This window comes from Myxocyprinus asiaticus, chromosome 17, assembly GCF_019703515.2.
Source record: "Myxocyprinus asiaticus isolate MX2 ecotype Aquarium Trade chromosome 17, UBuf_Myxa_2, whole genome shotgun sequence".
Classification (NCBI taxonomy): Eukaryota; Metazoa; Chordata; class Actinopteri; order Cypriniformes; family Catostomidae; genus Myxocyprinus; species Myxocyprinus asiaticus.
In genome coordinates, this window is record NC_059360.1 from 22,159,653 (window position 1) to 22,173,533 (window position 13,881).

The 13,881-nt window shown below is 39.0% G+C and overlaps 1 protein-coding gene across 3 annotated transcripts in view; it reads left to right on the plus strand.

Annotated features, from left to right (window-relative positions):
- The first annotated feature begins 4,623 nt into the window (after positions 1–4,623).
- Positions 4,624–13,881, plus strand: part of LOC127455602 (prospero homeobox protein 1-like) — a 42,407-nt gene continuing 33,149 nt past the window's right edge. The window contains exons 1-2 of one of the 3 annotated variants that reach the window (XM_051723640.1): positions 4,624–8,774; positions 11,907–13,695. In XM_051723640.1, the coding sequence (XP_051579600.1) occupies positions 11,975–13,695 (1,721 nt within the window). In that variant the 5' untranslated portion in view covers positions 4,624–8,774; positions 11,907–11,974. Of the gene's footprint in view, positions 8,775–8,811; positions 9,852–11,906; positions 13,696–13,881 lie in introns of those variants that run through there. The other 2 variants (XM_051723638.1, XM_051723639.1) reach the window with 2 other exon arrangements.

A 13,881-nucleotide genomic window follows, 5' to 3' on the forward strand; every position in this document is an offset into this window, starting at 1 on the left:
ATTTGCATGACCACCTGCCTAATATTGTGTAGGTCCCCCTCATGCCGCCAAAACAGTGCCAACCCGTATCTCTCCAGAACTGAACAGAGTGGTTATCTGAGTTACTGTAGACTTTGTCAGTTCGAACCAGTCTGGCCATTCTCTGCTGATTGTATATATATATATATATATATATATATATACACAGAGAGAGAGAGTGAGAGAGAGAGAGAGAGAGAGAGAGAGAGAGAGAATTTAAATTTAGTTACGGCTACAGGTGTTGCAGGCACTCCGATATACATTATGCCTAATAACGCACTTTAAGGCCTTACTTTAAAAGAAATGTTATCAAATGGAACAACACTGATTATACTGTAAGCCTTTGCCATGCACATTTATGTGTTATACATAAATACATACATGCACATTTGTTTAAAATCACTGCGTAATGCACACACATAATGAATCAATTTATCAATTGAAGCAATACTGATAATACAGTATCTTATTGCCATGATGGCAACATCTAATGTACACTGGAGTGCCTGCAACACCTGTAGCTATAACTAAATTCACAATATACAGTAGCATGGAAATATATATATAGAGAGAGAGAGAGAGAGAGAGAGAGAGAGAGAGAGAGAGCTGACAGAAATGCTACGGTTACTCAGATAACCACTCTGTACGATTGTAGTGAGTAGAATAGCATCTCAGAATGCACAACACGTTGAACCTTGAGGCAAATGGGCTACAACAGCAGAAGACCCCGTTGGGCACATTATTAGGACCATAGTGTTCCCAAAGTTCATAGTGAGTGTATATGTCTTTGTATCAAAATGCCTTTGTATGCCAAAAATGGCTGTGCTGCCATTAGCAGTATTAAAGTACCCAGTAATTGGTCCGACTGAAGATGGGTTTTGTTGGTTGAGATTACAGTTTTATTGCTTGCATTATACAGACTCTTGTATAATCGTATGTTTAATTCTTATCATGCAGGTTTTTTAACAAATGTACATAACAAAATAAATTAGATGTAGCCCACATGGCAATAAGATATTTTCAGTATTGTTTCAATTGATAACATTTCTTTCAACAGTCATTATGTGTGTGCATTACGCAGTGATTTTAAAGAAATGTACATGTATGTATTTATGTATAACACTTAAATGTGCATGGCAAAGGCTTACAGTATAATCAGTATTGTTCCAATTGATAACATTTGTTGTAAAGTTATACTATTTTTACACTCAAGTCTTTCTAATCAATGTGAAAGTGGCTTGAAAGTTTTCTTTCTCCTTGAGCAAATCAACAACAAACTCGTAATCACTGCTGCAGCTTGTAGAGAATGCATTTTATTTTTTCGATTGGCTCGTTAGAGAACTAGTCTTTCATACTGTTATTTCATGGTTGTTTACTATTGAACTCGGCTAGTCAGAGGGCAGAATAGCTGAAAGGTGCTTTGCGCCACCTATCGTACCAGGGTAAAATTGCTTGTCAATTAACGGCATTTATAGTAAAGGTGTGAATGTGCTAACGGCGATCATAATCCTCAATTTTAATGTGAAAGGGCCATTTGTCTGCGATTCATTTTGCATTATCACGTTGCCTCTAGTGTCCAAAGGCCTTTAGTCATGCCTTTATTCATCTTTCTAGTTGGGGAGTTGAAACAGACTGACCTTACAGTGAAATCGGAAACAGTAGTTTGACTTTTCTTTAGCTAAAATCGGTCTGTGCTTACCGAAATGTAAAACATTGCCCCCAGTGGCCAAAGCAGTAAGTGTTGTTGGGTGTATGGCATGTGTGAGCTCCATTTTCCAGGAGAAATGTCCATGGAGGGGCACCAAAAGTGAGTTGTGAAGCAAGTTGTTTTCAGCTGCAGAGGATGTAATGCAATGAAGAGGAATGCATATTTTAAAAATTGTACCCCCCCAAACCCAAACCCAAACCCCAAACCTAACCATCAGTGGAGTAAAAATGTAATGTAAGAGGGAAATGCAACCTCTGAATTGCCCTTGTCACTGATAATGCAAACACAATTACTTCCTGGTTTCAGTGCGAGAACCAAACCCAGGTCTCACATGCTGCTGATGCAACGCACTTCCGGTCACGCCACAGGGGAAGGAAAACACTGAAGCCAATGCAAAAATGTCTAGGAGATGCAGCATGTCAGTGAGTCTGCATAATTTTGTTGATCCTAGGGTACTGAAACTTTCGGAAACAATATACAGACTTCCCATGTGATCATAATGGTTGAAAAAGAGCGTTCCTATTGGCCAATTCCTGCTGAATACAGTATATTAGTAATCTAACCTCAGTCCATCACCCCATATGGTACCCATCACATTCTATATACTGTGAGTATATAGAGATTAAATTCCACATTTAATCATGTCCAGTTGCTGTATCAAAGAAACACAAATAGTTCCAAAAACAGTCATCACATACCTTATCAACCTTCTAACCTTTCTAAGGGGCAGAATTTCCCATTAAGAGATTCCTGCATACAAATGCAGACTGTTGCTTACAGCCCTACCTTGATGTAGCTCCACCCCTAATCAAAGAGATTACCGCTTGAGTCAATTTGAACAGTACATTACTTGATTTAGAGTCAGAAATAGACATATTAGTACTTGCATTAACATAATCAGTCTTTAACCATTGCATGTGCAGAACAGTAAGTAAGGTATCATGTCCTCCTTCAAGACAAATTCTGTTTAGGTAGAGTGAGCATAACCCTAATTAGTAATTATTTACATATTTTCACTATATAATGTTGGCGTAATATCCTTGTTACTGTCCAAACAGCCTAAGGCTTTTCTTTACATGCTTATTGGAAGAAAGAGGCAAAGTGTATTGTGGTTTCAGTGAGGGGAGAATAAGGATAATCCTAATTGATTTTCATTAAGTGCGCTGCTGTAGAGCCCATGCCTGGCCTACTTTTGCTACGTTAGAATTAATCCCTTATCCCAGTTTTATAGAAAAAAATCCTACGGACTGTCCCAGTAATGATTTATGTGCTCAGCAATTTAATAATAAAAAATAGAGGATTAACACTAATTGTCTATTGTTTTTATGATTATTTATACCCTGCATTTCTGTAATTCATTTGTACAATTGAAGTGTGCAGAACAACCAGAATAACATATTGTGAAATCATTTTCACTGTCTCCCCATATGGGCAGAATTACAATTGACTCTTCTTCTTCTTTTTTTCTTTTTTTTTTTTTTTTTACATATTGGCCTTTTTTTAGTGAAAAAAAATCTAACAACAAATAATTTAAAATTGGTAGGGCATTTGTGTTGTTTAGAGTAACCAGCAAGTTTTGTTTTTCTTTCCTTAGTTCTACTGTGCACAATACAAGTTTTTAAATACAACTGAATAAGCAAAAGACCCTTTAGACCTCTCTTATAAAATGTAGAAGCAAGTTAACATATACAAATGTTTCCATACCAGTTAGAGAAAAATCTGATTTTAAAAGAAGAATGTCATGTTTTGTGTATGTCTCCTCTTATATTTTTACCTCATCTTTTTACCCCAGCAAATTTGCTTTTTAAAACACTCTATTAAATAGCACCAATGTGTTTATTTTCATTTTATTCAGACACCCAAGCACATGCATGAGCTGACAATTTCATCAAGGCCAACGCCATGATGCAACAACCCTTTCAAAAGGTCCTCTCCTCTTAGTGGTTTTCTGGGGCCATTTCCAGCTTTACAGAGTGGGAAACATGAAAATAAAATAAAAACAAACATAAGCCCCCTGAAAAACTGGACGAGTTCAGTGAAGTTGCAGGAGGAGTGGAGAAGAGGCTGATAGGATTGTTTGCCGAAAAGGCTGCCTCAGTTCAGTGCACTGGTGTCTGAAGACCTCTATTCATTCTGGAGGCCAGAGGGGCCGTGCAGGTCTGGGTAGGGTCCCGCAGGCACTGAGGCACGGGGCCAGGCCTGGTTCTCTCTGCACTGCCAACTCGCCTCAAACCCTGACCTAACGGCCAGACGCGACAGGAGGGAGCAGGGGAGCGAGAGCAATTTAGTCTCAGCGGCTACTCATTCATTCAAAAGCTTATCACAGGCAGGGCTCGCGATTGTGTAATTACGTGTTAAGTTTAAGACCTCTGCAGTCAATTTAGCGGGAAAGAAAGAATAGCAGAGAAATGAATAAATACATACTGTCTGGACACTATGGAATAAGCAACCGGTTTAAAAATGGGATTGTTTTTGGAGGTTGCATGAATGAATTAAGTTTTTCTAAAGTGTTTTGTGTGCTTTGAGACAAACAGAAACAGAGAAGAGTTCTACTATTTGATTGAACATGGATATGAGGAAAAAAGAGGACTAGGCACAAAATAAATAAAAAAGTAATAACATTTAAAAATATCAAATTAAGTGAGTGGACGCAAATTTAGCTCATATTTCTAAGCTCAGTATTTGTGGACGGAATCAATCTGCGATTTAAACATCCTATTCCACTATGATCTATAGATTTGTTTAAGACCCATATGGAAAATGCATCGTTTAAGGGAGATGTCTTTGTGCAGCATATGGCTTTCTAACCTTTTTTGCTACTTGTTTGCAATCTCACTCATTTTATCCATGTCTAATAAAATAGTATGCTGTATGTTTAATATACAAATTGCCAATTTCATAAAGATCTCTCTCTCTCTCTCTTTCAATCCGACTATTTCTTTTTTCTGCTGTAGCAAGTGACCTTTCAACCTGGGATTTGTTTGCATTACGGCTTCACTTTGTCCATGGCACAAAACAGCATTGATTGTTAGTGTTTACCGGGGATGGTAAACAGTAGGTATAATTGTGTGGAATTAAGCCAGTATCTGATAGCACAGACTGGGGTTCAACAGTCCCATAAGAGTCCAACTGATTCCGAACTAATTTTTTACAACATCCGAGGTGTTATCTCAGATATTGCCAACAAGCTACACTTTAAACACTTTCTGAAGCCATTACATTCAGTAACCTCACATCTTCTCATTAGCCTGTTCTTTTGTGATTGAAGGATGGCTCATGGTAATGGTCGCATGTCGTAACATCGTTCCCGTGTCATGGTATATTTGATTCCCTCCTCCAACAGTCTAGCAAATGAATCCAGCATGTCACATTGCCACATCGAGAGCCTCCCATTTGTGCGGAGTACCAGGGGTCTCTTAAACACTGCCCACTCTTAGTGCCACATCCTTTTTCCTGAAGACCTTCAAGACCCTTCTCAAGCATAAGAGCTTTTAGCTAGCCTGCGCTAATGTGTAGAGTAATAGCTACTCCCTGAATCTTGATGGCCCCTGGAAGCTGACTGAATTTGTGCACAACAGCATCTACAGTGCTGTAAATTCCCCTTTTTATATCTATTCTTGTGTGCTTCCACCTCTAATCTAGTCTTATTACATCTCTCCCCTTCTATTCTCTTTCTCATATGGCCTTTCAATTTTAGCGTGATTAGTAAGGTGGAGGATATTATCTGTTCTGGGCAGAGACGTGATGGAATATTATGGAACAAGACTAATATTACAATTATGCAGTGCTTTACAACTAGAGACAAAAACGGAATACTCCTACGATATCATCATAGATCTAGTGTAAATAATTTCCAAGGCATCTAAAAGTCTAAATACGTTTTACGACAAGAACTTTTCTTGTTTTAGACATTTATGCGCATTTGAGAACAGTTTCTCCTGCGGCGTCTACGGTTAGGGTTCAGCTAGCAGGTCATAGATCAGCATGAAAGGGCGACGTCAGTGTCCACACAGCATTAGATACTGTTTATCTGTTGGCAGACTATCCCACTGATCCTCTCTTTACCGCTAGACCCCAGGACATCTGTAATCCACAGAAGTGACATATGAAGCCCAGTTGATTTCTTTTTTTTTTTTTTTTTTTTTTTTGCCTTGTTTGTTGATATTGCATCTGAATTGCTAATTTATTTGGGCCAACAACTTTGGTCCTTTGAATAAATGTATGCTTTAACTGCGGGATGGATTAAAGTTATACAAACCCTCTCGCAGTCAGTTATGCAAACCACAACAGCAGCTTATGAATGACTGACACATCTTGGAAACAGCCCTGCCTGAATTTATCCTGAGCGAAACACATTAAATTGAATAGAAATGCACCTCTGTGTCATCTGTCTTTCCGGTAGACAAAACTACCCACTAAAGTGCCATGTTAATTGCATCAAAAAAGTCAATTTGAGCTCATAAAAAAAACAAAGTGTTTATGCAATCAGGTGTGTGATACTGTTGAAATACACTCTCTCATAAGAAGTGATGAGAAAAAAAAGTTCAACCTAAACTGAGTTTAGCCCCACAAAGTCCTATTACAAGCATTTTCTGTTATTATAATTACATAAAGTCTCAAATCTCTCCCAGTTTTACACTGCAGAGATAATTCAAAGTCTACTGAAATTACTATAGGCAAAGAGTGAAATCTTAACTGATGTAGCTATACAGTGCAGCGTTAAAATGAGGCAAAGAGATGCTGAATATGAGCTGACTGATCACACTGAGTAGGTCCTCAGAAGCTAACATGACAAAGTTGCAATCGGTTACTATCGGAATTTAACTCGTGCTTCAAATGCAACAAAATCTGTTCTGGCAATATAGCCAATTGAAATTAATAAGTAGCTATTCTCTTTCATTTGCTTCTTTTATCGTAATCATGTATGCTGAGGGAGAGAAGGAAAAACAGGTGAGCACATTGCCTTTTTTCGCCTTCAAGATAACGTAACGTGTGTTTATGTTGAAAAAGTTTTCGCGGTCTTTTTGTAAATGTATTCCTCTCTTTTTCTACCCCAAGTTTTAATGATGGCCATTGGCAACAACTTAATATTTGCGTAAAATCAAGTCAAGAATGTCTGTGGACATCTAAGATTTAATATGATATCCGATATGAAATGTGAGCTCTGCGCCTGGCTGTATGCCTCACGACACGCAAACGAGTCCAAGACATTAAATGATTATGAGTGTCCAGCAGAAAGGTGAAAGAGAGATCAGAGGTGGCGGTGTTAATAAACAGGTTTCCTCTACACCTAAGAGGCGTTTTCCTTCTCCAAACACTATTGCTTTAATGTCGTGATGTATTTTTCCACTAAGCTCGAACACCGAGCATGCCTTTGGGGAAAGATGCTCACGTAACAAAATAAGTTGGAGCACCTGTTTTGGAAAAGAAGTTCATGGCAGCAAAAATCCTGCCTTCCCCAGTCATTTATACACCCACAAAAACATTTGCTTGCGACATGGAAACTGATTGAACAACACGCCTTTCCTTTTGTCCTCGATCAAGGAAAAGAAAAGGGCTGGTTGACTCTAAACTTGAAGAAAAGTTTTTTTTTTTTTTTTTTTTTTTTCGGTTATGAATAAAAACATAATGCAGCCAAAGTTTGAGGAATATTGTCGTATTACACGGAGAAAATACTCGATAACAATCTTGAGGGATGCATTAAAAATATTAAATACAGCAACCTCGTTGAATATGCGTAAATCGAAGATAATATTCGAAGACAATAATACTGATAATAATAATAAATATAGTAGGCAATAAAAGGCCTGCAACTAATACTGTTAATTAATATAATATGAACAATATTAAATATAAGTATAAATAGGCGAATCGTTAAGTACAGAAGTTTTACCAATATTGTTACAGTAAATAACCTCATTTATATCAAACAGCTGCGTTGATGTCATTTACAGTGACATCCCAAACATGCTTTGGAATGAAGAAGCCCACTGAAATGCGCTTTGGAGGATTCTGAAATTTTTTTTTTTTTTTTTTTTTTTGGAATAGCAGAAGAGAAAACACGTCTGGTACCACATGAACTGATCGGTTTATTTTATATGCAATGTATTGCAACCACGATTTGTTTTGTATGAATAAAGGTATTTTAATCGTTACTCACGAAACTGCAAGGTCCCATCACATTTCGTTCAAATGAGCATCAGAGACAGGTTTAAGCACATGAATAAAAGAGAAAAACGTTCACTTGAAATTTACTACTGAAAAAGAGTAAATATGGGAGTGTTTGAATATGCGTATTTTGAAATTTAATAAATACTTTACAGAAAAGTAGGTTAAGGCTTTGAGAAATCTGCTTTAATTTTGAGGAACATGGTAGGGTGGTGACATTTCATTGGCTAATAGCTTTCTAAATAATGTGCCAAATAAGTATTTTTATTTGAGCATGGTAGCTCATATTTATGAGCTGCACAGATATAGTGAATTCAAGTTCATTAGAAGCCTTAATGTTCGATCTGCATACACAAAGTTTTCTGTGAATTAAAAAGTTTGCCACACCTACAGAAACTATTCTATTCTGTTTTTCAAACTGATATAGCCTATCTATAGTCAAAAGGTAAGAGAACATTATACATTATATATTAGAAGTTATTTTTTTATAATGCGTGAGTTATTGATTGCTCATGTATGCACACATCGGGAATGTGTACCATGTTTTACAATAAGAACCTCTTAAGCGTTTTGTGATAATATGACAGTTCTGTCTCTGTAAGAACAGTACAGGAGCTTTAACCGTATTCAAATAACCATTAGTAAAAACATGCCAAGGCTTAAGGATATTCCATCGTCAACTGTTGGCTGTGTCGTCGCCTGTGAGTAGGAGGAGGGATCTAAAAGTAAGTGCAAGGTCTTAAGTAGAAAGAAGCCCATATAGCCCATCTACAACCTTGGCAAGCGAAACTATTTTCATGAAGCCAGATTTTCACAGGCACGCACGAGGTCGAGGCTGCGGTCACTTCACGGGCCCTGCATACCACATTTCATGAATGTTGTGAGTTGTCTTTTATTTTTAAACATAGTGGTGAAATATACTGTTCGCATTAAATTACATGAGAACATAATATAGTAATAGCCTACGTAGTAATTGTAATAAAAGTAATTTGGATGAGTACATATCTGACAATTATTAAAATATGAATTGCAAATTCCGTAGCAAATGGGTTTAAACTGGTGCACTAAATGCACATGGATGCGAGTTGTACTATTTTAAATACATCATAATGAAACGAGCTGCTAGACAGAAAATGAGTGTATATACAATATTATATAGGCCCTATATATTGCAATCAGCACAAACAACAATATCAGATGACAATTAAGCCTAAGTGCTTTTGTGCATGATATAAAAAAACAAAAAACTGGACTGCACAAAATGCACACAGAGAACGTTTAAAAAGTGCATATCCTTACAAATACCCCACATCGTTTTCTGATGCCAGCAAAGGCTCCCGTATCATTCTTTTTTTGCTCGCGAGCGCAGTCTTCAAGCACGCCGCGCGGAACTTCACTTGTTTTGTATTCCTCTAAATCCAGCGGACTGCTCTTATTGGTAGGTGCGAACGTTACATCACAATGATTATGACGCGTCGTCTTCCTGCTTCCTTCAGCCGCGTCTTAAAGTGAATCTTGTTGGTACGAGCGCGCGCTCTCTCAGCCTCCTCCTGGCCGCGTGCGCTGAGACATACAGTTTTCATGTAGAGAGAGGAGCGGCGCACAAGAGCTCTTTCTCTCTTCTCACTCTCGTCGCTCTCGCTTGTGCTGAGATTGAGAAATTACAATATTCATCACGGGGCGAACAACCCACTTTATTCTCCCCGTTACACTATCGCGAAGAAGCTCAATTCGCTCTCATCTTCAGAGTAAGTAACCGTGTCCTCGCGCAGCTCCAAATGCGCTCGCGCTGAGTTTTGTTCTCTACAGATGACTTTTGATGTGATGCGCTGTTTCGCTTCATCTTTCGTGCTCCGGTTGGTAGCTGTTATTACGCAGACATTAGCTCAAACTTTATTATAAAATCGTGTCATTGTGGAGGGACTGCATCTTTATGTTATTCGAAATTGATCATGAAGTAAGTATAAATACGCTCTTATAATATTGCTTGGAGACTTCAGAGACGCAACGTGAAACATTTACGTTCACTTCTGAACTTGACGTAAATTCTCTATAACTGACATATTGCTTTTTCGAAGGTTTTTTTTTTTTCTTGCCATTTTTCCTTATTTTGTATCTTTGTTACTTTTCTTTTGCTGTTGGTCACTCGTCTGTGGTTGTTATGTCAATAATAATAATAATAATAATAATAATAATAATAATAAAAGGTCTTGCCATTTACATAGATGCGCTCGCTGAATTTACCTTAGGCTTAAAGTCTACTGAGCCTCTAACTGGCAGTTCAGCTTGACCCCATCATTGTTTTCTGATGTTAAACCCAGGTACATCAATGTCTTGCTTCGGCAAGAACGATTTGCTGGTAGAGGAAAATTATTTGTTTAGGAAAGATTGCCGATTATATAGTGCTGTAGAGTCCGTATAATGTCAAAGTTTTTAAAGTCACACACGTGGTTTAAATATATAAAATAGTTTACGTTTGAGGTGCTATTCCTTAATGACACTCCGAACTCATGACTTATTCTTGGTTAGCCTATTTAATATAAGCGGTCTTGTGTTCAGACATTGCGTCTTATCAGCTTGAATGGAGTTGAACTTTCTTTCCATTGCAACTTTTTGTTTTTAAGTTGAACAGGTCCTAGATTTCCATTTTTAGGAGACAAGATTTGCGCACAGGACGCATTGGCTGTATATAAGGTCAAAGATTACTAAAATAAGCTGATTATTCAGGGACAGCAGTGCAAGTAATTTCCCTTCTATCTCTCATATATTAAAAGTGAAGTTCTGATTTTGTTTTATCGATGCGCTGATATTATTCATGAAAGTGTATGTCTTAAATGTAGTCTATTACAGAATTTTGCAAAGGTTCTAAAAATGGAAACGAATACCGGTAGTTCATATGACTGTAGCTACTCAGTGTGTTTGTCAATGGGAGGACATTGTGAAATTACATGATTGTTAATCTTTTCTCCAAAAAAAAAAAAAAAAAAAGTTCTTTTTTTATTCGCTTTCAATAGCTATTCTGCAAAATAGTGCACTTTAGTCAAACTCAGTGCGAGATTAAACAGTCTATTCAAAGTGTGTTGCATTCACACTAAATAAATATTTTCGTTTTCCGAGAATTCACAGTTTTATCGTCTGATTTACACGCCATGAAGGAAGTTGAATGAGTATATGGCGTTGACTCCTAAATCACCCCTCAACAAACTTGTAAAACGTGCAGTTAGCCTTTATTGACACTGTATTATCCACAAAAAAGTGTTTAGCTTCATATTCTGTGAATCTGCCACAAGAACACTGTTTTGGGCAAACCAGAGTGTAGCCTACTCTTGGTGTATTAGGCTTGTTATGATGTTTTTCAGTTTAATTAGCAAAATTATGTACCTAGTTTTTAATGCCTGATAAATTCTAAAAGATCATGTAAAGTGTGCTTTTAGTGTATTTGCAAATATCTAATATAAAACTCGGGTTGTTTTCCTTTTGTCAGATGAAAAACAAGTGCAACTCAAAACTTCTCAAAGTGAACAAAGACTGCAAGTTGTCTGTGTAAGCACAATAGTGATGTTTGACATGTTTGTCTAAACAAGGCTGTATGATTTTTTGACTGGTTCTTACATGAGATTTAGATGGCTGGGTTCTTTAAACTATATCTAACTGTTTTATTTTATTTGTATGTTTTTTTGTAGTTTTTTTTTTTTTTTGGCATACAGCTTTACACAGACTCAGGTGTGTCTTCACGTTGTTAATGCCTCATTTTTAGTTTTGGGTAGATTTTTTCAATTATTATCAAATTATGGTGTTCTGAAGTATACATCTTTTTTTTTTTTTTTTTTTTTCGCTTTTAAGCGCTCTGTCAGTTTTAATTTAAAAGACTCTAGACTGGCTTGAAACATTTTTTAATTACATTGTGTGTTGTTCCCAAAGGCATGGGTGTATTTCAAATTGTACTTAGAATGGGCACAAGAAACTTGGAGATATATAAAGAAAATAATTCATCAGTCCTTTTTTTGGCCAGGTTCCCAGGGTTCTCGACCTGTGCCCAGCTGACAAGCTTTCAAAGATGGCACAATAACAGTTCCAGTGATGCCTGACCATGACAGCTCAGACCTCTTAAGCAGACAAACCAAGAGAAGAAGAGTTGACATAGGAGTGAAGAGGACTGTTGGGCCAGCATCTGTGTTTTTTACCCGAGCAAAAGCAACCTTTCTTAGTGCCATGAATCCCCACAGCTCCGAGCAGGATATGGAGTGTTCAGTTGTGCAGCACGCAGATGGTGAGAAGTCCAATGTGCTTCGCAAACTGTTGAAGAGGGCGAACTCTTACGAAGACGCTATGATGCCATTTCCAGGGGCAACCATCATCTCTCAGCTTCTGAAAAACAATTTGACCAAAAACAGTGGCAGTGAGTCTAATTTCCAGGGGAGCGTCCTCTCGAGCACTGGCTCAGAGATACAGCAAGAGGATGCTTGCAGCAACTCCTCGCGGGGCAGCCCTCAGGAGTGCCTTTCACCATTCAACAGGCCCTCCATGACCCAATTTGAAATGGAGAGGCTAACAGATGAGCATCTCAGGGCCAAACGAGCCCGCGTGGAGAATATCATCCGTGGGATGAGCCATTCTCCAAGTGTCACGCTCCGCGCAGGTGATAACGATCGTGAGGGGGGAGCCCAGCCCCCTAGTCCTCGTGAGAACTACCGGGAAAACAAGCGCAAGCAGAAGTTGCCACAGCAGCAGCAGCAGAGTTTCCAGCAGCTCGTCTCGGCCCGCAAAGAACAGAAACACGAGGAACGCCGGCAACTGAAACTGCAGCTTGAAGACATGCAGAAACAACTTCGGCAACTGCAAGAGAAGTTTTACCAGATTTATGACAGCACTGACTCTGAGAACGATGAAGATGGAAACATCTCCGAAGATAGCATGCGTTCCGATGGAATGGACAATCGTGTCCACGACTCTGTCCCAGATCGCTCCGACAACGAGATGTCGGACCTGGATCCAGGGCACTTCCTGGATCGAGCACGTGCACTTCTTCGTGAGCAGTCCATGTTGACGGAGGGAGACAAGCCCAAGCACAATGGGTCACGAGGCAAGGGACCAACCTCCATGCATGCAGAGGGTAAACAGTTAGCAGAGACACTAAAACAAGAACTAAACACAGCAATGTCCCAGGTAGTTGACACAGTGGTAAAGGTCTTTGCGAAGCCTCCACGCCCAGTTCCTCAGGTTTTTCCACCCCTGCAGATGCCCCCTGATCGTTTCGCAGTCAACGGAGAAAACCCAAACTTCCATACTGCCAACCAGCGCTTGCAATGTTTTGGTGATGTCATCATTCCCAATCCCCTGGACACTTTTGCTAGTATGCAGATGCCCAGTTCAAATGACCAAACAGAGGCCCTGCCTTTGGTAGTTAGAAAGAGCTCCTCAGATCAAACTGGGTCTCTGCCCACGCCTGGGAGTCACCACCATCCCTCACTGCACCCCTCTCCCTTATCTTCCACAATGGGCTTCAGTCCTCCCTCCTTCCGCCATCCTTTCCCCCTTCCTCTCATGGGTTACCCTTTCCAGGGCCCTTTAGGTGCCCCAACAGGGCCTTACCCCGGAAAGGACAGGTCTTCTCCTGAGTCTCTGGATCTGTCCAGAGAGACCACCAGCCTACGGACCAAGATGTCGTCCAGCCATCTCAGCCACCATCGTTCCATCTCACCAACACACCCAGGGAATGAAGGCTTGTCCTTGTCCCTCATCAAGTCCGAGTGTGGAGACCTGCAGGACATGTCTGACATCTCGCCATATTCAGGAAGTACAATATCCTTTCACAAAAGAGAAAACCGTATTTACATTCCTGTCTTTTACATTATTATTTGTTGAGATGTTAAAAAGAATCACACATGCATGGATGCATACTTTTCTATTTTTAGACAATCCTAGTGAGAGTGAAGATTAAACATCTTTTATGCCATATGTGAGCCAGAAGTCTTGTGAGAAGCAAA